Source organism: Dermacentor silvarum, chromosome 9, assembly GCF_013339745.2.
Source record: "Dermacentor silvarum isolate Dsil-2018 chromosome 9, BIME_Dsil_1.4, whole genome shotgun sequence".
Taxonomy (NCBI): domain Eukaryota; kingdom Metazoa; phylum Arthropoda; class Arachnida; order Ixodida; family Ixodidae; genus Dermacentor; species Dermacentor silvarum.
In genome coordinates, this window is record NC_051162.1 from 94,875,485 (window position 1) to 94,902,921 (window position 27,437).

Consider the following 27,437-nt stretch of genomic DNA (forward strand, 5'->3'; position numbering starts at 1 on the left):
GCGCGCTGACACCACGATTGTTAATTCAGTTAGTAAGCCAATGTGTCCAAGTTTATGCAGCCGATAAAACTACTATGCCTACTCCGAATAGCTCTCTACTAATTTGCTATCGCAATCGATGCTTCGCCTTTCGGGCGAAACTGCGACATTTTTGCTAAAGTGTTGATTTCTGCAATAATAGCTATGTTATTTCATGGTTTCCTGTCCAATTGCTTTGGTAATTTGCAAGTCGAGACGTTAATTTTAGCCGAGCGCAGTTTTCGAAAGCGATTAAACGACGTTTTTGCACCAGTATAGTGCCGTCACCCATTTACAGTAGAGTCAATCAATTTCATTTTGTATGTCACAGGTAGACCACCGAAAGCGTGTACTCACTCGCACACGTGGAACGGCATACAGCCATGATATCAGCATGTCTCTTGAGAATCTGCTTTGCCGCACCCTTGCTCAACATTTGACGTCGCACTTGGTGGTTGGCTGGGGGGCCACGCGCGTTGATTGTGAGCAAGGCATTCATTCGGGCTATATTGGTCTTGCCTACTATAGCTGAGCCGTGTGTTGTCGCTTCTTGTATCTCCCTGTCTTTTTAGCGCTAATGAGATCCCCAGTCGAGTTTGAGCTGGTCGCACACGGGCGAGGTCTTCTGGCCGCTATCGTATATTAGCTGCAGCAAATGGTTTAGCTGGCTTGGTTGAGTTTGCCGCCGAATACATTACGCAGTGGCCCATTTCACTTTTTTTAAACTTCACCGCAGACCCGTAGCCAGGTATATTTTTTAAGGGGGGGGCCTTGCTGAAGGCCTTGACTATTTGAGGAAAGCACCTATTTTTCGGTGATTATTTTCGGTAAAGCATGGAAAGATCAAAATTTCGGGGTGGGGGGGAGTGGGGAAAGCCCCCCTCCCCTGGCTGCGGGCCTGCTACACCGCGAGACATTCTGTATGTCTAACAGCATAACATACCTGTACTGCGGCAAAGCTAGCTTTATGAAACAGAATTTCGCAACGCTTTTTAGACTCTTGCCTCTCTACCAGCCACTACCAAGCGCTTGTCGGGACGTCGCTTGGCAAAGGTCTTACCAGCTAGTTATCCCCCGATGGGAGTGGCGGAGACTCACATGCAACATAAAAACTGCCAAGGAAAACAGTTGCCCTGATGAAGGCAAGCGCTCTTGTCAAAACGATTGTACCAGCGTGTTCGACCACTGTTATATCACCGCAACATATTTGTGTATGTTGCGGTGAAGCATATACCGATAGTGGGAAGGGTTCACGCGAATCGGGAATGTAGGGTTTCAGTCAGCGACGAACCTAATGCTCTAGTCTCAACAAAGCAAATTTTCGCCGCAGGATTATGTTTCGACAACTTTTGTTGGCTAAATCTTTACATGCCAGGTTAGCTCTTGTCACCGTCAAATAATATGCTTTCCCGCAATATAGAAGAAGCCTCACTGCAGGACACGTCCACCGTATTTTGGCGGAACCCTACGTGACAGGTTCACCCTTGCCGCTATTAGTATGCTTCACTGCAAAACACATTGTGTAGTGCGGTGAAACATACTAAAGCACACTTGTCAGTTTAGAATGCAAGGGCCCTACCCCTTTCGCTAGTGAGATTATGACATTCATTATGACATTCGTCACACATGAACATTGATGGCAGCATGTGTGATGTTTTATCATTTTGCTTTGTTGTGTACCTGTCGTACTGCTATTAAATGCACTTTATAAGGTACTTACATACATCACATCGCAAGGAGTCACTGTGTAATTAGTGGCCTTGTCTTGTTCAGAGACCAGGCTCTTCTCAAGAGGGGTTGGGCTTAAGTTGGTGTAAAAATTTTTTAGGGGGGTAGTTTTCTGAGAAGAAATCAGATGCAAAAAAAAAAAAAGACCTGTGGTACCCTGGGTTTGAGTATTTAACAGTGGAAAAGATACCAAATACCTTAATATTTCTTGCTTGAAACCAAGAACTAACTGAAATATGTGAAATATATTAAATAGCGTGCATGAGCAACTGCAAGCTGTGCACACCTAGACCCAAAACGCACTTCTCTTGCTCCAGACCATGCAGGCTATCAGCTGCTTTGTTGAAGCATCTGGTAAATTCTCAGTGGTGCAGTAATTTTCATCCGCCTTTTGCTCAAGTGTGCCCTAGACATAATTGAGTGATTTGCAGTTACAACTGGACAGCAGCCTCAGCTTGGCAGGCCAGTGGTAGGGCACATTTTATAAAACTAAACTACACATAGCAATGGTAGTTTGAGCAGAGACCTGTTTATGTATGTGTAACCTTTAACATCTAGATTTTTCACCATGAATTCAGAAAAATCTCTAGCATAATGCTGTATAAGTTCTTCAATGCAGTCGCGCTAGGCTTCTGTCCAAATGGGAGAGCACTTCTGCATAGCTCATGAGGGAACATTCTTATTTACATTCCTTCCTTTTATTAATCTTATCTACAATGATGAGCAAATGCATATAGCACATGAACATGCTGTGCATGAACTTAACTTACATTGACATGTTCAACAGCACAGTGCATGTAGCTGGTGTTGGTTCATTCAAGCTAAGCATTACTACAGCCTTTAACTGTAGGTATCATGGTGTGAGAGCAGAGAAATGGACATGCAAAGACAGTTGGGTATATTAAGACAACATCTTTTTGTGTGTGAAAAGGTGAAAGATACACAAAATTGGACAGAACACATGCACTTTCACGTTTTCTCACACACAAAAAATGCCGCAGAAATAAGGTTTCTTCACTGGGCCATAGAAACTACTTGTTTGCTCTCTAAGGCAATTCTGATTCGATAGATTTGTTCTTGTGCTGTGTTTATTTTCTTGAGTTTGCTTTACTTTTTAGGTAATGTTCCAAACTCGTTTTTATTTTCACAGACTGAACATCCCACGTCTTGGTTTGACCTCCTGGCATGGAGTGATGAAGCAGCACAGATTTTACCAGTATCGAAGCAGTTCATCAAAAAAACATGTGCTGAAAATAAAGTGTTCCTACCCACATTCCACATTGTCAAATTATGCTTGTATCCCTGTATTCTCTTCAGCAAAACCACTTATATAGGAAATTGATTGCGACAAGTGCTTATGAGAGTTTTCAGGAAGAGCTTTTAACCCTTTCTACTGGTGCATGGTAAAATGTATACATGCTCTAAACTTGAAACACCAGGTGGAATAGCAAACACTAATGCTTGATGCAGCATCTGTATAGTAATACAGATGCTAATACAGACAGTAATACTGTATAAAATGCTTGCAAGCTCAAAAATGGAGTATGCTTCATCAATCTAGGATATACCTACAAAAACACAACTCTCATATTTACTTGAAGCCATACAAAACCAACCTGTACATTTTATTGTAGCTGCTTATTCTCACACTGCAAGCATATCAGCAATTACAACTTGCCTAGATTGGCATATCAGCAATTAAAGCTTGCCTTTATTAGCCAGGCTTGTCAACAAGAAAACTTACCCATTTATTTCACAAATTCTGATTTGAAACATGATCTGTTTTTATTACCTCCTTTTATCTCATTGAGAATGAATTACCACCTCAAGGTAGAGATGCCAACTTGCCAAACCAATCTTTACTATTCCTGTCAAAGGCAACCTCAGAATATATATATATATATATATATATATATATATTGCAGGGAAGAGGAATGCTCGGCGCTGCAGCCACATCACCAGTTCACCGGGGAGGCGCGAGCTTGAGATTGCCTGGGCTGCTCTGGTTCAAAACACTGCCAACGCTACCTGCTGTTCTCGTATCCCCTGACCTTTGCGCACTTCAGATTTTGGCGGTGCTGGGGCTTTCAACCACCCTGGAATCATATACAGGGTGTCCCAGCTATCACGCAGCACGACTTAAGAAAAGAGCAACGGCGTTACATGAAGCAAACCTAGTGCGTATTGTTTCCAGTACGGTGGATGGGGTAGCCGCCAGTAATTTTTTCGTTTAATTATCTAACTCGAGAAGTACTCCTACTTCGACATTCGCTACCAAGCTTCTTTCTATTCGGCGCCGTGTTTTTCATTGAAACAATTCGCCGCTGTTGGCGATGGAGCCAACTACGCCTTTGTAATCCTCCCCAATGTCTTGAAAGCGCGGAAAGCACGACGCGTTCCATAATGCCGTTTTCCGAAAGTCAGCTTCGTCTCAGTACAACAATGTTACGCAGTAAAGCATAACAAGATCGGAAAGGGGCAATTGTCACGGGACGCGCAATGTTTCCCTTAAACACGCGTGCACCCGCCGTCTGCCCGTCTGCTATCACCACACTACGAGCTACGATACGCCTAATAAGTGTACTAGCAGGCTTTGAGACCTATTTCGGACGTGCCTGTTGCGATTGGGGGCAGTAAAAGACATCCATTCACTCTTTCCGACTGCCCGATTTTTCGGACATTTTTGCGGCCCCTAGGGAGTCCAAAATATCGGACGTTGACTGTATATGTATACACACACACACGTCCAGTTGTGTCGGCCACTTCTTTCCAGTATAGGCAAAAGCTTGTTATATTGACTATTACATTATTACTGGTTAGGCATTACCTTTAAGAGTAGACTGTACTGTAAGGCAACAGTGTAACACAGAAACATGAATTATGCGAACACCCTTGGTTTCCGATTAACCTGAGTATTCGTCACCATCCACTGGATGCATTGTTCCAGGTCAACACGGAGCAACCTTCTTGCTTTCAGCTTTTATGTCAACTGATGGGCCTGACAGCATATATTTGTGATGTGCCAGCTTAAGTGCAAGCATTCTTTCTCAGAAAGTAGAAACAGAGTTAAGAATGCATTTTTTATTTCCACAATACAAGAATGCAGTATTTGCACTGGTGACATATTTACATCTGACAAAGTGCTCGAGTTCAAATGTACCACCCTTCCATTCTTCATCTGGTGTTATTACAAAAATAAATATGGTCCTTCTCGACGCGAAACACTCTTTGCACTTCCGGAAAAAAAAAAAAGAACAACAAAGTATGCCAACGGTTAAAAGTTGTGCGCCTTTGCAGTGCGACTGCGCAGTGGGCACAGAAATTGGTTTAACCGTCGGCGATTTCCTTGCACAAAAATAAAGCAATGACCGTGTAAGCCAATAATACATTTCACGAGTATTGGTCTCTGCATTAGTTGTCTCGACTCCGTGCTTCCTAAAGATTCAGTTCCCCAAGAGTCTGGTAATACTATTTACACCTAAGCAGACGAAACAAAATAGCACCTGGAAGCTTCTGCAAGTTCGGGTATATTTACAAAGTCTACAAAAGATCTTGGCTCATTGCTCAAAGCCATCTCCAGAACTACCTGCATTGTGGAATCCACGTTGCCCAACAGATAAGAATGAATGGGTCGTGAATGTCATGAACAATCGCTGAACACTAAAGAGTGTTGAGTGTTGAATCATTATATTAAAGGAAGAGTGCATCAAAGATGATGCACATAAAAACCTGGTTTTAAAATATGGAAGCTTTGCCATACATAGTATCGGCAGAAGACAGCAGGATTAACCGATCGAACACACCATTTCAAGTGCTCAATGGCCTTTCAGCAGCAAGGAATTTGTTCGTAAAGAGCAGGCCTAAATGTTGTCTTCGAAAGTGTGGCTTAAAAATCTGTTGCCAGCTAAGCAGACAGCAGCGCAATTGTGGTAGACAACATTATGGCACCCAAAAACATGTGGCACCACCTATGCGACAGCAGCGATATATTTCTTGATGCAGTAAAAGGCTTAGATGAACTAAATTACGTTAACTAAAAACTTGGTGCAGCAGCAGTGCACACTGTGAATCGTTGAAACATGATTCTAATGCCAAGCTAAACATGCAGAACGACAACTGGCTCTGCAACCAGCTACTGAATGCAATCGTAAAATACTGCCCATATAACAATAACTGATACTACAGTAGATGATGTTGCAAGAAAGGTTTTTTTGTATCATCCAAGTTTTAAAAAATGCATAGGAAAGAGAAATGATGAAATCAGTGATGGTAATAAAAACTTTCCTTCATGCTTTCAGAGATCTGCATGAAGAATGCTTGCTTGAGAGGTGGTATGGGAGTAACCACAGCTGCCAGTGAAGGCCATCCTCAATTGTGACTTGATGGTCTTTAAAAATAACGCAGCAAAACACTGAAAACGCAAGAAACAGCTTGCTACAGTAGGCAGACAAGCCGATCATAAAATTCGCCGGGGCTGAAATGGAGAATTCACGGCCCATCTAGACCAGATAGACTGGTCTTACGAGGCCTAACAAAGGCTCATTATGTTGCGTTCATTGGGCAAACGTATTATTCTGTGCCATATTATTCTGTGCCACAGATTGCACAAAAATGTGCTCCGCAGCAAAATATGGCCTTACAAGTGATCGGGAGCGGACGATCGTACCCTGCGAGAACAGTCGAATCTCGGCAAGAACAGGAACATTCGCGCAACGCTATTGCACTTTCATGGCAAATCGCAATCATAGGTAAAGTTTACCACATGCACTGTGCAGAAAAAAAAGTGTTTCCCAGCCCTAAAGTGTAAAGTTTTAATTAACAAAAATGCGAAGGTCTTTTGCAAGTGGCTTTGAAGCCGAAAGCTTTGGTGCAACACAGGTGCCGATTGTTGTAAAAAAAATTCTCAAGAAATGTACTGACCTGCTTAAGGCAATGACGAAGATACACTAAAGTGAAGAAAGTGTTCAACACGACTTACCCAGAAAAAAGGCTCTCTTAAAGTGAAATGTGAAAGACGATGGCAGCAACAGAAAACAGGTTCAACAACATTATATTGAAACAAATTCGTTGCTGACTGGCATTCCGGAATGACCAGCTCTTGTACTGCCGGCCCTCGACGAAAATCCACACATTCATCCAACAGGGCCACTTTTAGACAAATTCCCATTTAGTTCGTATAGTGTAACAGTTCGTTAAGATTTGATCCCCCCCCCCCCAAAAAAAAAATTCAACACGGAGCCGCGCACAGATTATGTCCCTGCCCTACGTCAATGTGCACGTGCGCAGATCACTTTCGAAGCTTGCATTTTGATGGCACGGCGGAGGAGACGCTTCAACTCCTCCGCTTCCGGCGTCGACTGCCGCGGTTCCGCTCGGACTTAGGCGGCCGCGCCGTTGAAGCATTCTGTCAAGACGCTGCGTCTGAGGGCGGGGTTGTTGGCGACTCGCTGCTTGGAGCGGTGGGCAGCGCCGGATCGTTCTCTAGAGTCCGGATGGTAGCTAGCAGGTCCGAGCGCTGCTGCGGAGTCAGCTGCTGGATTATGTGCACAGCTGAGTCCATGATCACCTCGGGGTTGGCTTGGAGCATGCTATTTGACAATAAAAAAAAAGAAAAGATCAAGAGCGAGCCAAGGTGTCATTTACTCGGACTACCGAGCACAGAACCGTGTTAAAAGGCCCCTAAACAACTCTCATCTCAAAGGCGCAAGCGAGCAGTTTCTATCTCGCCTTCCCTATTCTCCCCTGGGCACCAGTGCTACCGCACACGCAGTGCACAACACACACTAGTACAAGAGGTGAAATCGATTGTCTGCACATGACAAGACAACAACAGCAGACGGATCGGAACTGATGTTCCCGTATATGGACCAATTAAGAGCTGTTACCCTGGTGTCGCCACGTGCATGACCCTTTTGGTGTTGCGACGTGGGAAGAAGGAACCAGAAAAGCCCAGAGAGGAGCAGGCAGTTTTTTTTTTTTTGTGCTATGAGAGGTGGTTTCCTTTAATAGATACAGCCAATCCTTGTAATAATGGAATTGTATCTGATATGAAAGTACTACTGTTTTGTGAAAGCGCGCACGCTTATAGGAAAAAGAAATCTGTGATCAGGTCTACGCGAAAGGAAACGCAAGTGTGATGCCTCGAACTTGTCATGCTTGTCAAGCCGATATGTGACATGTGAATAACGTTAAATTACTAATTACAGTCGAATCACGATAATTCGAACTCGAAGGGGGCCGAAAATTTGTTCCATTTAAAAGAAGTTCGAATTAAAAGAAGGCCTTATTTTTGAAGTATTCATGCACGATGTACGAACGGTGCGAGTCGTGAAATGCGGCGCACAAGCACATCGCGAGCGAGGGCCACGAAACTGCCCACGCCGGCCAACGCTCGCTTCCCGATAACGGCAGAAAACGAAACTTCAGGGAGCGGGCGGCACGGCGACGGGAACGGGCGGAGAACGTCGAAGGTGAGGGAGGAGGGCGGCAGAGAAGCGGATTTGGCCTTGGCAACGCCGTCCGCTTCGGTGGCTCCCCTCGTCCTCCCTCTGAACTCCCTTGTAGCTCCCCCACCTTCGACTGCCTCTGTGCCGGCGCAGCCGCTCCCGTCGGCCTGGCACCCACGGTGCGCGAGGCACGGGGAGGGAGGGAGGGAGGAGGGGTTCTACTTCTAAGGCTGCTGTTTACGGCATAGCTGCGGAGGACATATCTAGAAAGGCGATCTGTGCCGTGGACAAAGTGCGCGCCCGTGTGGGCCTCACCTTCAAAGTGATATGCAATGTGGACAAAGTATGCAGAGTGCCGGTAGCTTTGTATGCGCTGTGCTTTCGATGTTCAGTTTGCGTTGAGGCTAGAGAAAGCCCGAAGGTCAATTCGCTTCGCTGCAGCTGCAGCGCTTCCGCATTCCAGCATTTTGACAGCGAGTTTCCACGGTCATCGAGCGAGAGGTGTTCGTGTTTACCTTTGCGACCGTGCTTGTTAATTTAGTTAGTAAGCGAATGTTTTTATGGCCACTAAAACTACAATTGTTGCTTCGTATAGCTGTCTATTAATTTGCTATCGCAATCAATGCTTTGCCTTTTGGGCGAAGCTGCGTCTTTTCTCTGTAATGGACATTGCACCATCATTTATACGCAACCATGGGATTGAGGTGACCACATGAGATCAGCACCTGTGCATGCTTGCTGCAGGTCAGCTAAGCGAAGCCGTTGGCCAAAACATGTGTGCATGTCTACAATGTGCTGCTTCAAGTTGCCCTAGCTAAGAAATCGTCATTTTTGCTACAACAATAGGTATGTTTTGATAGTATCGACAACAGATAGTCTAAGCTCTTGCATTTTTTGGTTTCTTCGTAGCAGGAGAATACTCAATCAAATAAAGCATAACCAACCAGAACTTATAGTTACATTGTAATATCAGATAATTCATTATATGCATGTTCGTTATATCCAACAATTAGTTATATTCATGTTCATTGTATCTATGTCAAACTGTACAAAGCTAAAGTACAACATGAATGGCAGAAACTTGCTAGAACCAAGCTGATGTGACTAGCACTCTCAATAGCCACTGAAGCACATAAGCTTCCAGTAACTCAGCTGCGCAAGATCAGCTGTCGGATCCAGGAGAGCTCTCAGATTTCAATGGCCATTTGGTTCACTGATCCTTAATAGAGTCTATGTGATAGTGATATCATGGCCGGCCTACCTATACATTGAAGCGCTGAAGGCCTTTCCGACTATCTCCAGCTACTTCAACCTTGCATCAGCCGACTTGACATCCTATTCCTGCAAATTTCTCTATCATCAGTCGACCTTACCCTTTGTCACCCCATACTGCATTATCCTTCGCTTGGTGGCTATTCTGTTGAGCTAATAGATCACCGGTTACCCTCTATATGCATTATATGACTGCGCAACACGGCTCCTAATCTCAATTACACATGGTGAAAACCCAATTAAGCAAAGCTCCACCAACAAATCCATACATCTGCACTCCATGCCCCAAAAGCAGTTTTGGGGAGGTGGCAACATGAAATAACTTTAGTTAAGCAATGAAGTTATGCAAATGGGAGAGTAACAGTCTGGCACATGCATACAAATTCTCTAGGAATGCACTTGCCATTGCATTCTTAGGTTCCCGACAACTACAGAACACCAGCTGCCTGTGTTTGTTAAATCATATTAGACATGCAGTGCGTGATACAAAAAATCCTGATATAAATGCAGGCGCAAAACATATAATAGCATTTTTGACATGCTAGCTTAAAGTTTCAGTTGTGGATAGCTCAGCAAACCAATTACTAAATAGTTATTCACTATACTAACTATCATTAACTCTAACATTTCACTGTTTTTTTTCCCCCTGTATGAATGTACTCTCCATGGCCGGTATACAGCAGGTGATGAAGTTATTCTAATTTTTCTTAGTGTGGAATGGTGCTTGGCTTTCTTGGGGTTATTGTTATGCCTATCATTTCTCGATCCATCACTTGTTACACTGTCCTCAGCTTGTATAGGTTGTGGGTACAGGAAGTGTCAAAGAAGCTCCTACATGCCGCTTCAGACATGGAGAAAACGAGATTGGGACTCACGTCTTGATCTGAGAGATAGCTGCATCACGCCTCAAGCACTGGATGTTGTCGTTGATGAGCGAACGCTCCACCTTTGGGTCGAGCTGTACTTGAAGCCAGTTGGTGACAGCCAAGTCATTCTCCCACAAATATTGCTGCACATACAATGCAGGCTCAGTAAGACACTCGTAGTTTGATACATTCTGCATCGGGTTCTCTGGAAAGGTTATTTTGCATAAACATTGGTAAAAAGTTATGCGCGTTTGATATCCTCCTCACACCTGAAAACAGCTCAAGCAAATAAAGGACTTACAAGTTGGTTTGTATTACTGACACCCCCCCCCCCCCCCCCCGATTTGTTACCTAAAATATCCCAGTTAAATTCAGAACGCACAATCTTCATGTGCTGAAGAAAGGGCAGTCTCAACGTTTCTTGTAATAAAAATCACATTGCTTAATTGCTGAGGTGAAAGTGTAACGTCCTGTGGTAGAATGGCATTTGCACGTCAAAATGTGCTTGACAGGTGCTTTTCATAGTCTCTGACAACACACACACAATGGCACAGCTCAAAATGGTGTAAATGTTTTGAAGACAAGAAGACATTTAAGTCATTTCCATACAGTTCCGCACACATCTGACTTTGTATTGCGAAAGAATGTTTTGATGTAATCGCTTCCGAAATACGTAATTTTTAAAACGATTGAAGGTACTATGCATTAAAGTGCACAAGAAGTCGCACGAGGATATAGACCATAGTTCGTTTGATATGGATATAGACCACATAAGCCATAATCAGGTATCACTGTAAGTGTTCGCGCTGCCAAAGGAATTCTTATACAGCCATTACCCTCACCTTGACGGCGCCCATCGACTCGACGAACCACCGCCGCAGCATGCTCTCCATCTCGCCATCACCAATCTGCGGTCGCACCTGCTGGATGTCCCGCTTGACTGCGTCTTGCAACAGGCGGCGTCGCAACCGCCAATACAGCTGGTTCCGCGACTTGCTCCATGGCACTACATCCTGCGTGCAGAGGCAACAACAGCAGCACTCACACGCTGCTCAACATGGACACCGACAGTGCGGTGGCCTCACTTAACTGCCGAGTTTGAAGTTGAGGTCACCGTAGAGGAATGAAAATGCGCTGCGGAAAAAAGCTGTAGAGGACAGCTTAAAGAAAGGCATTAAATAGAAGCATTGCTGGGGTGGAAAATGTTAATCACCAGAAGAAAAAAAACTGAGCCTCCATACTATACAGAGATGCACTAAATGACAGACTGCACTATCATGTGATGGTTAAGAACCAGGCAGTGCCAGAACTGTGAGCCACGAATCCAACTCTGTATTGCACAAATTTGTGCACGGAAAAAAAAAAGTAATAGTCAAAGCAGAATGCTGGTGGCGAGCAGTCGTCAGTCGTCCAAATCCGATCTACGGGCCAAGTGTGTCGGTTATTTATACACCACTCATCGTACGTTGCAACGTAATTGCTGGTGCTTTTCATGCATTCCAGAATGTGCATCACTACTTGCATCGCACATACAATCTGATTAGACAACATTCTTTCGCTACAGAATCGGCGACAACATTCGGGAAAGGCGATTTGGCTCTCTGGAATCCCGCAAGATGAAGAAAGGCTCACGAAAGGAAAAAAAAAAAAAAACTGTCTTTTGCCCGAGTGCAGCATGAAACTACAAAGGAAACCCATACTGGTTTTTCAGAAAGAGCGTCACAGTTGAAGAATAAGTTGTCCCAGGTATCGAACCCGGGACCAACGCTTTTCCGGGGTGGTTGCCCTACCTTCCGAGCTAACAAATAGGCTAGCAGATTGCATGCAGAGCGAGGAGGAATTACCGTATTTATTCGATTATAAGTCGAGGGTGCCAGTTGGAGGACACAAGAAAAAAAAAAAAAAGATCACCTTATAATGTGGCTTCAGGGCGTTGCAGTGTGCGCTGTCGTAAAGCCACACTACGCGGCAAATTTCACGCGGCCGTGAAGCCACACCTAAAGGCAAAATTTGCGTATATGTTGGGGGAAGGGGGTGACTTCGAGGCTAAAGATTCTGGGGGAAAAAAACCTCTCCTTATATCCGAATAAATACAGTAATCAACTCAAAGGATGGGGACACTGAATATGGGAGATCAGTTCCGCAGAAGCCCTCAAGGTGCACGATGGTTCACGAAAGGGAAAATTGTCATGACTAAAAAAAAGCAAGAAAGACCCACCTGGATTACGCCCTTCTCTTGCATGCGGGCAGGCATGTCATGCAGGTCGGCGAACGACAGCGCCACCTGGTGGTACATGGGCAGCAGCTGCGTCTCGCGCTTGCGTAGCTCTGCCTCGAGCGCCACCTTCTTCTCGGGCTCGGCCGTGCCCAGCAGCGACAGGATCTCGCGACACCTGGCAGGGCATCAGGACACAAATGGTTGTGTCAGGACGGGTTAAACTAAAGAGCTAGGGGAGTGTGATACCGTTTGTGGTGGCCACAGAGCACAAGAGACACCGTTCTGTCCTATCTTTCATGTTTTATTGCTATGTCCATAAATTATCCTGAAATTTCACATTGGGGAAAAAAAAAAAAGAATACACTGACGGTGCTTATAAAAAGCCGCTTACTACAATGCTTTGCTCAAGAAAGAACTTTCTGGGGCAATGGGAGCACCTAGTTCTGACATAATGTCTGCCAGAAAAGCACAATTTGTTTGTTCAGTCAGGAACACTGTAAAATCAGGTGCCACTGCATGAAGAAGGTGAATTTAACTTATTTTTAAACTGCAAAAGTCTGCAAAAGTTCAACAGTGCTACAAGCCTTTCTGTTGTAGCTGTACGTCTAAAACGAACATTTTGCTGTAAACAAACCACATATTGGACGTTAATTCTCGTCTGATCAAAGGCCACAACGAGGTAGACTGAAATTAGTGTCTGTGAATTACGGACTTAGTTTCAAACTATATGAACAAAGCTGGTGGTAAACAAGTGAATGGTGCCCATCAACCTGGCATATCAAGATGTCATGGAAATCCATACTAGTTACTATAATAGTGATGTCCATAATAGTTATGTCCAATGATCATGACTGATCATTGGACATAACTCATTACACGACATGACTACACAAGATGAACCTAAATTAATCTCTTCTTTAATTCATTGTTGACTTAGTTGCAAACTACACACACAAAGCTGCTGTCAAAAACGTGAATGACGTGCATACTAACCTGGCATCGACACGGTGCATGGTCTTGAGGAGGTCCTTCTTGCGGAACCGGATTTCAACCGTGCCCTCAGGCTCGAGCACGCCTCCACGGCTGTCGGGGTCAGCGTACATTTCCATTTGGCGAGGATTGATGGCGGCGTCCACCACGGCCCAGGCACCACCACGGAGTTCGCCATACGGGGGTATATACACTATCACAGGCTGGCGGTACGTGTGCAATGCGTCCACAATGTATGCACCAAACTTTAGCACCTGGTCGTACATGTCTGCAATCACGGAGAGAAGGCACTACTTTCACATTTTCCAACCATTAACACTCAAGTAGTTTTTCTGAACAAAACTCCAAGTGAATAGGACATTAGGACGAGAAAACCATGTTGGCTTTCTAGCTACGCACCAGCCAAGCCAATGGGCAAAACACACACAGAAGCACACATCCAGAATGTGCCGTTTAGAGTTTCTCTAGCTGAGTATGACATTTTTGCTACCGGAATGCACAGTTTAAGCTGCCTAGCAAACAAATACTCGCTAAGCTGTAACTGACATTGTGCCTGACCTTGCATTTTCAATTTCATTACAGCAGCAGAGCAGGAAAATTTTAAGTTTACTTCATTAGATTCAATAATTCATTATATCCAAGTTCACTATATCAAGGTTCGACTATGTATATAACACACCAGCGATTCTGCTTGAATGAGAACAACTGTCTTTACGAATATACAGTGAGGTCTCGTAGTTTACCTTTCATGCCTCCCGAGAAGCCTCGCCAGTTGGCAAAGACAAACAGAGGCAGCTCTTCCCGGTTGAAGTCATTGATGGCCTGTGCCGTCTTGTACGCCGAGTCCGGGAACCACACCTGGCCAGCCTGAGACAGGACCTGCGCCAGCACAAGGGATGCGAATGAGCATGTATGCATACATGGCTGAATTCCCGATTCCGCACTGACCCAAAAGGAGGCAAGGAACAAGCCTTCGATTCTAGCCCACAGCAGAGTCACGGTGCAATGCTTTAAAAACAAACTACAGCGGCAAATCTGAATCTGGACTAACCCGAATAATGCGAGCTCCTCTAGTGAAGTGCTCAGCACACATATTTTGAGCAACAATGAATTCAGCTTGGCTCCGATTTTGAAACGATGTGGCAACAACTGAACTTGTCACAAAGCTCAATCTTGCAGAGGCAGCTGACAGCAGACAAGCAGACCCAACTATCAAAAATCAACATGAAGGACATACTGCATTTTTTTGCATGTATAAGCTGCAACAAAAATGAAAAAAATTTAACAGTAAAGGCGGGGTGCAGATTATATGCAAATTTCGCCTTGAGGTGTGGCTTCACGGCTGCACAGAGCGCGCTGCCATGAAGCCACACCTCCAAGGCCAGGTTCACTGCCTTTCAGTTCCGTTATCTCCTAGGGAACCCCACTCTCTCCCCACCCTAGCGTGTTGAAGCTCCATGGTCACCCATTGTCCTCCTCTCTATGGGGGAGCCGCTGGCCAACGATACGACAGGGACGAGTCGTGCATTCGCGAACGGAGAAATTTTGCAAGGATCTTAGCGTTGTGTGCAGTTATTTCCGCAGGTTATAAGCACGGATGTTTGTTTCTTTCCAGGCTATTGTGATTGGGGCTGCAGCTTATACGAGGTGGTGGGTTATACGCGGAAAAATATGGTATAACAAGATCCAGACGCAGATACGAATTTAAAACCTTCAATCGATAAAAACTTTTTCTTCAGATTTTGAATAGGTGCAGAACTAGAAGCAAGCGTGATTAAAGTTTCCTAATGCCCCATGCTCGCCTTTGTCTTTATCTTTCATTTCCCTTTTGGATCCCATTCACAGAGCAGACAAACTGCATAATTATTCTGTCAAATAATACAGCTCCCTTGTTTCAGTTACACTTTTAAAAAAGTACTATTTTTACATGGTACACCCTCTGGGGTGTACCATGTAAAGATAGTCAAGAGTTGCTTGCATTTCCTTTCTTCAAAACTCCGCACCGACTACTTTCTTGTAAAGAATGCTGTGTCACACAAATGGCATGCAGGCCCGTTCGTGACATGGAAGTACCGGGTGTGCAGAATTAAAGAGGAAAGGCACGCAACACAGACGACGATTAATGTGTCGAGGCAAGATAATCCAAACGGTCAGAACCTTTCTTGGAGTGTAGGCCTAATAATTTTCACTTTTGCAATTTCTCTCCACGGCCCACAATGCCAACTAGGAACTAGCACTATGCCGTCAAGACAGAGACGCATGGAAACGAGGAGGGAATGTACCTTGGCCTCCGAGTCGAGGTTGGCAGGGTCAGCGGGGATGTCAATCTCGACCGTCCTCGTCTCAACCGCGACAACGCCAACGGGAATGCCACCAAGGCGAGCGCGGCCACAGACAACAGTCTGAGCCCACTGTTGCATCACCTCCATGAAGGATCCGCGGTCGAAGAAGCCATCCTCCCAGAAGCCAGGCAGGTCTGTGGTTGGGCAAAAAAGAAAATGTTAAACAGTTTAACCAAGACACAATGAGACAATTTTATCGTTACAACTTCACTAATGCATTCAATGTCTGTACCAAGACAATGCTCTAAAGGAATGCGTAACTTGAAGCCACGGTTAAATACATACCATTATCAAATTCAGTTAGAACGAGCCTGTTTGTCAAGGTGCACCCCTGCATTCGCCAAGTCAAACTAGTATCAAAAATGGTATTGTTTGGGGGAGAGTTGATGCGTGTTGACTGGTTCAGCCAGAATGGCATTACACAAGGACAACACAAAGGAAACTGGAACAGTGCTTAAGGTTACACAAAATTGCCACTCGTAAAAGGATCAATAAAGGATTGCAGTTAAAAAATTAACTACCTTAACAATTGTTAAACTAAAAAAACGCTAAACCTTGCACTCGGCCGCGTAACGCTTGAAACAGCGAAGCTGGGCGATATTGTAGCCCAGCATTTTCCGGAAGTGTGTGTGTGTAAACTTTATTTAAAGAGGTCCGGAGGCTCGACTTAAGCCGAGGCGGGCCGCTCCCACGTTGGCACTGTCAGGCCAAGCCCGTCAGCGACATCATGGGCCCTCTGGACAGCCCTTAGTTGGTCTTGAAGCAATGAGCTTTGTATTCTTTTTTCCCATCGAGTCCATTCTTCCAGGAGGCTGGGAAGAGTTTCGGGGCACCCCGCGAGCATATGTTTGATTTGCGTGCTAACTTTTAATCTTATTACTCATGATGATAATTTCTTCTCCCGCGGCTCGGACTTACGGCCATCACTGCGCGTTGCATAGCGCAGCTTGCTACACCGACACTGCGTTCCAATGCCGACGCCGCGTTCCAGGAGACCCGCTCCGTGAATGCGTCTCTCGCGCACCAGACCTCTTTACCTCGCAGAACACGAGCGTACAACGCACCAGATGACGACGCTCTAACGCAATCATATGGTTCGCATAAATGCATGTTCTGCAAGCGTAGCTGTATAGCCTAGTGGTTACGACGCTCGCCTTGGGACCAGGAGTACACGGGTTCGAATGCTGCCTCAGCAAGAAAGGTTATTTTCTTTCTTGGCAGTTTCTTGATACGCACAAGTTACGGCTGGCTTAAACAGCTTCGCTGTTAATACAGTGTATACATTACTCATACTTTCGTAAACAATTTGTACATATACTTGTTTTTCACTGTTCTTTGAGTAATTTACTGATTTACTGATACAATGTTTACAGTGCTATTGATATGAGGAGATATTTTGCATTGGCTCTCTTCTTTTCACTTGCTTTACAATTTTAAAATCTATTTTTATCTTTTAAATACCTAAAAATATCTTTCTCCCACTCTCTCAATGCCTTTTTTTCGTGACCAAACTCAAGCAAACATCAGGCACAATCAATGTGTTCCCAGCTTCAAATTATCCTAGTCATGTTTGCCAGCATAAAGTCAAGGGTAACAAACACCTGTACAGTCAAACCTCGATATAACGAACCTTGATTTAACAAAATTTGCGATGTAACAAAGTTTTTCGCTGCAAGTACAACTTCGTTATATCGAGGTTTGACTGCAATAACACCCTGTGATAACACTCTGTGTGAACCCTTGTGACAATGCCCCGACAACACCATTTAATAACACCGCTATATTATTGCGTAAATTACACCCTTTACAACTCCAGCAAGAGCCTGCAATAGAATGCTGTAGTAACACCCTGTGCCAAATAACACCATTACAACCATTTTCTACCGAGAGAGTTGAAGTGGAGCGATATGCTTTAAAACAGATTCTGCTGAACTAATAGACGTATTAAATACAACAGAGCCAAGTGCAGCAAGCCTCGCAGTGTGAAAAACCAAATCGCACAGCTGGTGAGGTAGGTGAGCTTACTTGGACTGTCACGCCCTGCCAGAAGCCACCTTGGATCGTACGGAACTTTGGATGGGGTGTACACAACATCCCTGTCGATGGGGTCCAGCGGTTCCACGATAGGAAGCTTGCCCCCTTTACACTGCAAGCAAAAACATCAGCATCCGTCATATTCCATGTCACATTTAGCTGGCAAACACACTGTGAAAGCTAGAGAGACTTTTCACAGAACCCATACTCATGGCCACAAACAGTTACACCACAAATTGAATCAATACACAAGTTCACATAACATTAAATTCAGATGTTACAGTCTTGAATATGCAGTAGAATATCGTTAATTCGAACTCCAAAGGGACGGGACATTTATTCGAATACAATGGAGTTTGAACTAAGGAGAGCCCTTTTAAAGGGACACTAAAGGTAAGTACTAAGACGACATGGACTGTTTAATTAGCATTCCATAAACGTCGCAACACTTGTTTCGGGCGTTTCGGACCAAGAAAATACTTAGTTAACGAGAAAATTGCATCTGAAAGGTCTGAATACCTTTATGGCAATTCAAATCTCCCTTCATGCCAACCGGGGAGTGGCGACATTGTATACGCCATCACCGCCCTTTGTTGCAGTCGGCGAGTAAAACGGCACTCGCCGTGGTATGATGGTGGTATGATGTGCCACTGCACTAAAACCCCTGGAAAGTTTACCGCTGCAGCTGCTTTTGGTCAAGTGCCGTGGACCATTCGGGCATCCCACGATATCACATGGAAGTGGAATGCTCTGCTACTTGCAGAGTCGAGCGAATACGAAACATTCCGACCGCCCGCGTCGTTGTCAACGGTGTGATGTCAATGAGTTCTTTTTTCTAAAAGTGAAATACAACTGGTCAAGTAGCATTTTCTCTCGTCTTATAGTACAACACAATGATGTTTTTATAACGCGTGGTTGAGCACTAGTGACAGAATTTAAATGAGAAGTGCCTTCGTCATCGGGCAAGTACTCGAATGTCCCGAGGGAGTCCAATCGTGTTTCGCATTTACCTAAATTTCTCAATTACTAAGGCTCTGTTCGTGATAATATTGACGCCTTAGAGATACTAGAGCACTAATCCACCACTTTGGCTTAACTCACGTGTTTGCCTTTAGAGTCCCTTTAAATATAGCGCCCGATCAATTCTGCGGTACAGCGCGCAAAACCACAAAACAGTCACTGGTCTCGCATTGAAAAAGTCCAATCTTTTCTCCACCAGTGCACGATGACATGCGCGGGAGGAAGCGTAGGTTCCGTATGAAGTCCAAGTACAATAAGATTGGGCCGTTTGCTGTGGGTGCGAGGAAAAATGTGCGACGGTGAGCCAAGAAGGATGGTGGCTTTATGTGCACCGTCCTCCCGCGTGCCTAATGTTGGAGATGACATGAGCGATGCCACGCTAGAAGAGGGGGGCACAGGTGACCACGCAGTAGGGGATTTTTCCTGCTCCTTTTATGCAAGTTGGATGGGAAAGGATTGAAGACTGAACTGCCGTTCTGCTTTCGCCGGTTCAGACTTGGCTCCCTGCGCGTCTTCCCTAGACATTCTTACGGCACGCAAGATTACGGTAGCTAGCGAGGCATGGAACCTTGACCATTGGCTTGGGTTTGTCCAAAAAGTGGTCCATAGGAGCGAGAAATTTTGTTTGAAATACCCATTGTGCCATTTCTTGAGAGTTAATTCACGGGAGTCTTTCTCTATCCAAATGCACAGGACTTTGCTGGGACCAACAGGGCAGTTCGAATTACCTGTAAATTTGAATTAAGAGATTTCGAATTGTCGCGATTTCACTGTATGAATACATTAGTCAAATCAAACCTTGTTATAACGAACTCGCATCTGACTAAAAGATACCTTCATTATATCTAATATTCGTTATAAGCATACATTTGTTATGTGCTAATTCTATAAACAAACACTTTAAATTTACTTCATTATATCCAATAATTCCTTAGATCCACGATCATTATAATGAGATTGGTAAGATGATGCAGGTCTAAGCCTATTCACCACAAAACGCACCAAGCAATGCATCAAAATGGCTACACTTCCTGTGCGACCAATAGCGCACTGCCTGCATTTGTGAGCAAACAGTGTGTCGCAACCAGGCAGTTGTGAAAGGACGCAGGTTAAACGATCCGAGCTGACATTATTACCTTGTTTTTTTTTTTCTCTCTCTCTCTCTCTTGTTCACTGCATGATAATGTGGCTCTACAAGCCTTGAATAGGTGAAGACTACGAGTGGAAAGCCCATCGCACCTTTGGCATGTAGGACAGCCACTTGAGCATGACATAGGTGCCCTCCAGGTCGTCGTGCACGGTGACATGAGAGACGCCATTGGGGTACATAATCTGCACACCTCCCAGTTGGTTATTGGATGTGTACACTTCGCGACCCAGCAGCTGAAACAGCGGGGAAGAAACACAGTCATTACAGAGTCTTATTCACAGTCATCCCAATCTCATCTATTTTCTACATCCACTCACTTTCTATATCCCTCTCCATGCTGTTTGCTCTTTGTAGATCAATGTTTCAAATGTCCATGAAGAACTACTTCAGTAAAAACATTCATGCACTATACGCTAAGAATCAGTTTAGACGGATGAAGCATTCTTTTAAGCCCTGTTGTTCATTTTGAAATTTTAAGAAATTTGAAAACGCACTTTATAAAATTCTACTTACAGAAGCAAGCAAAACTAATTCAAACAAGGTTTCAGGTTGCTAGTGACAGTCCTGAACATGCCAAGAGAACAGCAACAATAAATGCCACAACTAGATCCAGTGGGATCAGTATTTATTTGATGCAGTCAAGCTCCTATATTCGTAGCAAAATATGATCAAAGTCATGGATTCCATGAGAAACTACTTTGGTACAAACATTCTCGTGTACTATATACGCTAAGTAACTCACCTTGTTCAGGGCCCCGGCACCAGTGAGAATGATGTGCGAGTTTTCGAGCTGGATGACGCGCTGTCCCAGACGGACCAGATAGGCTCCGATACCGATGGCTCGACACGTCACCTGTGCATTGCATGCAAGAAAACAGCTTTCAGGCTTTGTCGTTCCCTACGAAACTTGTAACGACAAGATCTAAATGTATCCGAGAAGAGACCATCCCGCCTGCGCCGTCTGGCACACAATGCATTTGTATATTGGAATCGGAGTTAATGCATAAATAACAAAGCCAATCCTGCTAAGTTAATGCGCTGTAACAATGACCTTGCTGAGCCGAAGGGATACACAAAGCTTGCCTTAAACATCGGAAAGCTAATTAAACCATTGTATAATTAAGTTTTTATGACTAACTGTAATACAAATCTAAATAAAATTAAAATGTGGTTTTTATAGTTTCGAAGCTGCACACGGACAGTGCAACAGAGGGTACCTCATTAATCCTTTCAGACGCCACTGAATTCTGTTGACTAAAAACTTACTTTCACCACATTTCTTGCATATTCAGAATTATAAAAAGCATACGGCTGCAGAATAGACTACCAATTTTCAATTCTTTAACGAGTTTTGTCAAGTTTACAGAACATGGACTCCATGCAAAAACTCGCTACAGGAACATTACATATGAGGACATCAACCATTTCATGTCTAACAGGCTTGAAAAGCACCCATCCAGGCACTTGATAAATTATGCCTTATGCAACACACTGCGAGAAATAATGAAAGGAGTACAACCACTACAATACAACCGTTTACCTTCCCACTCGTTTTACTAAAACACGCTGATCCAGTTACTCAAACTTGCAACAAGATTCCAATCGGAACAGTTTCAAGATGTACACTATACATTTTAAGTACCATTAGTTTCATCAATGCTATTGATGTTGATGCAATTTCTTGGCATACACAATAGTGTACACAGTGTCTCAAAGGGTTAAAATTTGACCACCTGGAAATTTCCAATGCTTGCATACTTGCATTTGCACAAGTACACTTGCACTTTTTGAATTCCGCCCACATCCAAATGCGGCCAATTGTGGCTAGGAAACGAACCGATCATCTAGTGCACAGTAGCAGAATGCCATAACCACCGAGCCAATGCGATGGATTACATCTAAAAAGAAAAAAAAAAAAAACTATGCAAACTCACCAAACTGATGGTGACAATCTCTTCATAAGCCTGCGATGTCTCGCCAGCAATGAGCCCAGCGTACTTTAGGTTCTCAACGCCAAGTCCATCCACCTTGCCTATGAGCAGAACAAAAGAACCGCATTGAGCTTGCAGAACTACTTTTCACGAACCATTCACTGCCGACACGAGAAGTAAAACAACTAACCGATGATGTTGGTTATCTTGTACCGCTTCTCGCCTTCGTCGTCAATGAGCTCTGCATTGACAGAGTTCAAGGCGCTGACTTTCTTGAAGTTCTCTGGCGTCAGGTAGAGGTACCGGTAACCCTAAGTGCAAAAAGAAAGAGAAACAAGGCGAACGCCGTGGCTTTTGTGATGTGTTCAGGGAAAACATGGTAAGGGACACAATCATGCTGCAACTGTAAAACAAACTTTGAGGATGCTCCCCTCACCTTGTCAGGCACATCAGGGTCGACCCACGCGATGTTGAAGAGGTGCTTCAGCTCTTCCGCAAGCCCAATCCTTGCACCACTGTTTGCTGAAATGTAGAGTCGCGGGATCCCCAGCGCTCGGGCCCTTTCAGATGCTTTCTGCATGTTTAGCAAAAAAATAAAAATTGAAACAAGCATTAGCATAGTGACTTGCACTGTGGGTATCCCAGCAAACTTTACAGTACAGTACAGCCCATGTCCCATCTATTTCCTTTGTCTCTTCTTTTATTTGTGTTAGTCCTGCTGCCCAGGCATAGCTATGAATCCGAATCAACTTGGCCACCTTTCAGTCATTCCACACCAACTTGTTTCACCAGCATATTAACTTGGCACTGGCAACAGAAGAGGGACCAGCACTCAGGTTTTATATTCTACAGTTCTTGTCCCATATTGTTTTGGCGAGACAAGCTGCACTTTTTTCAGTGCTTGCAGAGGAGTAATACTCAACGCAATAATGTTAAATTGACCACAGGACATAACCAGTGCATAAATTTACTTGCAGCAACCCAAAACTGCTTCTGGGGTCACTTCAAGAAATACGCTAAGCCAGACACTGTCCCTAATGGCCACATATGCGAACTCACAAAGAAGAGGATGTCCTCTTGAGGTCCAAAGGTGCCGAGAAGGAATGTGATGTCATTGGCAATGACAATGATGTCACGGCCCTCCGGGTACTCGGGTGTCACCAGCGTCATGCGCCAGGCTACCATGCCAACCTATTGAAATAAGAATATGTAAGAGTGAGTTTAGAACTGCGGCACATCGCACTTTCAATTACACTGACGTCACAATGAAGCTGGCGACAGCCACATCACAACTATCTGTGTCAGAGATGTAACATCCAGTCACAGCCTCAAGATGCCAATTAAGACGGTCCTTGGAATATGAATCACTGGAATGGGAAGCTGAGGAGTGCACGTTAAAGAACCCCAGGTGGTCAAAATTATTCCGGAGCCCTCCACTACGGCGTGCCTCATAATCAGAACTGGTTTTGGCACGTAAATCCCCAGAAAGAAGAAGAAGAACTCCTATGAAACAAGAGAAATCTGGGTTTCCAGACGGGGAAGAGTCTCAACTCCTGGTACCGTGGCCTGGCATCTCGAGGTCCATTTCACAATCAGCAGGATCACTCCCAGATTCACAATTCAAATAAAATTCAAATTTGTTTCAATTTGAAGATGATTCCACTCTTCGCATCACAGTTAAGATGGCCAGCACTGCATTGTTACGTTGCCATCAATATTATCAGGCAGATGTAACCAAGGGTTTGAACAAAGAACTGTCAGGCCAGGTAAAACAACAGTATAGCAATTATAGGGCTTGTCAATGACCAAACTACCACCTAGGTGCAAACATCTCGGCAACAGATTGAAATGTGTCATCACGGCTTTGTCTGGAATCGATCACCATTAAAACTAGCGATAACATTCTTAATAGAATCGATGGCAATGTTCGCCACATCTATGAAGTCACTTCATCAGATGTTCAAGAGTACTTGCGTTGTTTTGCCGATGACTTTTGCATATTGTGAAGAGGCACTCCTACGGGCACAGAGATGTCAATTTTGTCATTGTTTGACGAGTGACAATATTTACAATTGCTAGGTTATCAGCTAGCTGTCAGTCCAAGTGAACTACGCCACCGTGATGAGAGGATTGCAGAGATGTCACAACCACCTTTGATCCTTTCACTGCAGCAGCTAAACCAGATTAAGCAGCACTGGCCCTCGTTCTCCCCTGAGCTCATCTTATTTGGAATATAGCATCAACGCAGCCAATTAGACGCATCGGCCAAACCGTGTCAGTGACAGTGTTACGTACGTCGTTCTCGCCGGGTAGCCGCTTCTGCTCAACGAGCCGTCCCTGTGAGTCCATCACCAGCTCAACGCAGCTCAGCAACGATGCCGGAATGTCCTGGCCCGGACGCATCTCAACGTGCTCCTCCCAGAGCCTGATCAGGGCCTACAAGTGGTAGAGAAAAAAAAAAAATTGGCACATGAGAAATATCCAGCAGTGTCAGAATGACATGCACACATCATGCAATGACAGTGCTGCAAGCGATTTGGGATTCCACATTACTAATATGCCATGAAACCTAACCCCTCTCAAAGACCAGCTGACCAACCAACCGACTGATTGATTGATCGATTAATTAAGTGGGTGGGAGAGAAACATCTTAAAGCAACACTGTAGTTATGAGAGATATTGTAGTAGGGGGTTGTGCTCAATTCTGAGCACTTGGGCATGTTGTACATTTAGGTGCTCAAGCATTTTTTGAGCTCTTCCCCAATGCAAATGAGGTCGCCACAGCTGGGAAACGATCGTGCAACCTCTCATGGCCCGTGACCATGTCGTTCCTCTCAGAAGCACAAGATCGTGGCCATTTACCACTACTCAGCACATAGCGGACATCTTCAATAACACCAGTCTTAAGTGTTCAATAAGTTTCTTGTGCCACCCAGACCCAGCAGTATGCCATTTTTTGATAAGAAACCCAATCTCTAACATTTTCCAGGCTGAGAAGTGTTCAGTATCAAAGAAAGCAATCGCAACACAGCACTATCATGGACAACTGAAATACAGTACAAACAAGTTAGGGCTAACTAAAACACATTCTTTCATTTCTGCTTTTGCCAATATGCCTAATATCAGCAAGATTTTCACTTGCGTGCTGCTTGGGGGAAGACCAATACCATCCTTGGCGACTGAATAAATAGCAGTGCAAGATTGTGCGCTCAGGTTATTACTTGAGGAAGCTGTTTTATGTTGTAATGCGTTGTCCACCTTCGGTGTGTTCAATGACTGTACCGAGAGACAAAGAGATAGCACAGAGACAAGGAATCTGCAGCGACACCGACCTGTCGGAACATGTCGGGGAAGTCGTAGACGTAGGTGGTGCCATTGGACTGGGCCTGGAACCGCTTCTGCTGCAGGTAGTCCTTGGTGAGGTATGGCGTGGAGATGGGCAGGCCGTGCAGCGGTCCCTGCCGGTGGGGTCCCCATGCATCAAACTGCATCAGGCCGGTCTCGGGGTCCAGGCGTTCCTTGTACAGGGAAATGTCCAGGTAGTAGCCACTCTCGTTGGCCAGGAACAGGCGGATGGGCACGCACTTGCCATTCAGGCTAGGCCTGTCGACAAACCAGAGCAAGGGAGAGGAGAGGGGGCGCGACGGTGGTTCGGTGAAAGAAGAGACAAGAGTGCGCCACTGTCAGTCATAACAATAATGATAAGTTGTTGCTGTGCATTTTACCTCCATCACCTGCATGCAGTCTCCACACCGGCATACTTAAGTGCGAGAGAACTAAGAGATTAACAAAGATACAGTCTAAGCAGAGTACTGACGGCTTAACAAGATGATTTGCCTCTGGCAGTAAGTCTACACCCTAAAAAACTCATATGATCTTTAGCTGTTATCTTGTACTCATAATGATAGCTGCCATGAACCTTGAGTGCACTTCCTCAATGTATTAATCTGCACTTGCTACTTTCCTGTCATGAACATAAAGGCACACTGTACATGCTTGTCCTGGCAGCAAAGTAAAGTACCAGCTGCACAGCATTAAAGAAAATATGCGCAATCTTGATGACGATTGTTGCTGTGGGACAAGATAATTCCTAAAGGGTGTTAAAATTTTTTCCGAGTGCATCTTCCTTTAATGGTGACCTCATAAATTCAACCTCTCATCGCAAGGGAGTCAAATGGGTGCTACACACCCTTCTTGGCAAGGGAGTCAAAAGCAGGCCTTGGAGGTATACGAGAACTCCAAAACCCGAACCATTCTGACCTATCACGGAGGGCTAATGGCGGATTTGGAATAGTTTTATGTTATAAAGGCCCAAAACATAGTATGTCGCATACTGGAAGCAGATCTAATGCAGATCTAATCCAACTGCACTGCAAAACGCGTGGATGGGGACTTCTGTGACTGCATTATTTGCACAGCTTCCGCAGGGTTAACTACCCGGTGCGAAATGGATTATAGCACTCGGAAGTCTTTGTAACTTAAGTGGCCTCTTGTTTAGCAAGAGCACGTCAAGTATGCCTGGGTATGCAGCTTCCCTAACGCATGCAATCAATTTGCTGGGTAGATGAGTGCAAGGTTTATAAAACGCAAGGCAAGATCACCCACTGTGCTCGTGCTTTTTTTTTTTTTTATCACCCACTGCACATACCCTACGTCGCTTATCTTTGCTTCTATTATTGCTGGTAGCTTATATGCTTGAAAACATCTCTCAAAGATACAGACTAAATTACACTGAAGGAAAGCACTATGTGGTTACCAATGCAAACATGCAGGTGCAGAAAAACATTTGGGCTGCATTCTGTGTCGCCTTCTTTTAAGAATCCCCCAATTTCATACAGTGCCATCCACTTCCCAAATTCACATGCCACAGTCGGGAACAAGCATCGAGATGCTACAAGCAAAAAAAAAAAAAAAAAGGCTTTTCCTGGCATGGCTTCTAACGCACAGCGAAATGACTAGTGCACGCTGATGGATAAACTAATCCTCAAAAGGGGCCGAAGCAGAACGCAGCCTCTCTCACATCAACGTGGGTTCCTCTCTCCAGAGACAACCTTTGCCGCCGTTTTCTTTGCACTTACACGCCAGGCCCAGACAAGTCCTCGGTGAAAACCATGCGGCAGGGAGTGGAGCTGGCGTCAATGCCTCTTTACAAGGGGCCAAGCATGCGAGCCCAATACCATGCAGCGGCCGCAAGCATGCGCAGGGGCACAGGTCAAGCAGGAGGTGGGGGAGGCAAGGAAGGCAAAGGTCAAAGGCAACAAGATGCCGCTGTACAAGTTTAAAAGCCAAGCCTAGCAACAAAGCAACTTGGCAACAACAAAACGCTGTATAGCATTAAGCGTACAACCCTGTCAAACGTTTAAAAAGAAAACATACTCGCCAAAATAGAAAAAGCAAAAAAAAAAAATTGAAATTTCTGGGT

The 27,437-nt window shown here is 44.7% G+C and overlaps 2 protein-coding genes across 21 annotated transcripts in view; one reads left to right on the forward strand and one right to left on the reverse strand.

Annotated features, from left to right (window-relative positions):
- Positions 1 to 4,982, forward strand: part of LOC119463373 (protein GUCD1) — a 48,973-nt gene extending 43,991 nt beyond the window's left edge. Inside the window, exon 2 of the mRNA XM_049656572.1 lies at positions 4,525 to 4,982. The gene's annotated coding sequence lies outside the window, so the exon portion shown is untranslated. The remainder of the gene's footprint in view (positions 1 to 4,524) is intronic.
- LOC119463375 (acetyl-CoA carboxylase-like) overlaps positions 1 to 27,437 on the reverse strand; it is a 124,121-nt gene that overhangs the window by 36,713 nt on the left and 59,971 nt on the right. For 10 of the 20 annotated variants that reach the window (XM_049656562.1, XM_049656560.1, XM_049656555.1 and 7 more), the window contains 16 exons: positions 27,094 to 27,159; positions 25,348 to 25,618; positions 24,311 to 24,451; positions 23,075 to 23,206; positions 22,452 to 22,589; positions 22,206 to 22,326; positions 22,019 to 22,116; positions 20,827 to 20,937; positions 20,174 to 20,317; positions 17,906 to 18,026; positions 15,821 to 16,014; positions 14,282 to 14,417; positions 13,542 to 13,806; positions 12,549 to 12,723; positions 11,167 to 11,343; positions 10,340 to 10,473 (listed from right to left, as the gene is read on the reverse strand). In XM_049656562.1, the coding sequence (XP_049512519.1) occupies positions 10,340 to 10,473; positions 11,167 to 11,343; positions 12,549 to 12,723; positions 13,542 to 13,806; positions 14,282 to 14,417; positions 15,821 to 16,014; positions 17,906 to 18,026; positions 20,174 to 20,317; positions 20,827 to 20,937; positions 22,019 to 22,116; positions 22,206 to 22,326; positions 22,452 to 22,589; positions 23,075 to 23,206; positions 24,311 to 24,451; positions 25,348 to 25,618; positions 27,094 to 27,159 (2,424 nt within the window). Of the gene's footprint in view, positions 1 to 4,812; positions 7,335 to 10,339; positions 10,474 to 11,166; positions 11,344 to 12,548; positions 12,724 to 13,541; positions 13,807 to 14,281; positions 14,418 to 15,820; positions 16,015 to 17,905; positions 18,027 to 20,173; positions 20,318 to 20,826; positions 20,938 to 22,018; positions 22,117 to 22,205; positions 22,327 to 22,451; positions 22,590 to 23,074; positions 23,207 to 24,310; positions 24,452 to 25,347; positions 25,619 to 27,093; positions 27,160 to 27,437 lie in introns of those variants that run through there. The other 10 variants (XM_049656565.1, XM_049656564.1, XR_007463648.1 and 7 more) reach the window with 9 other exon arrangements.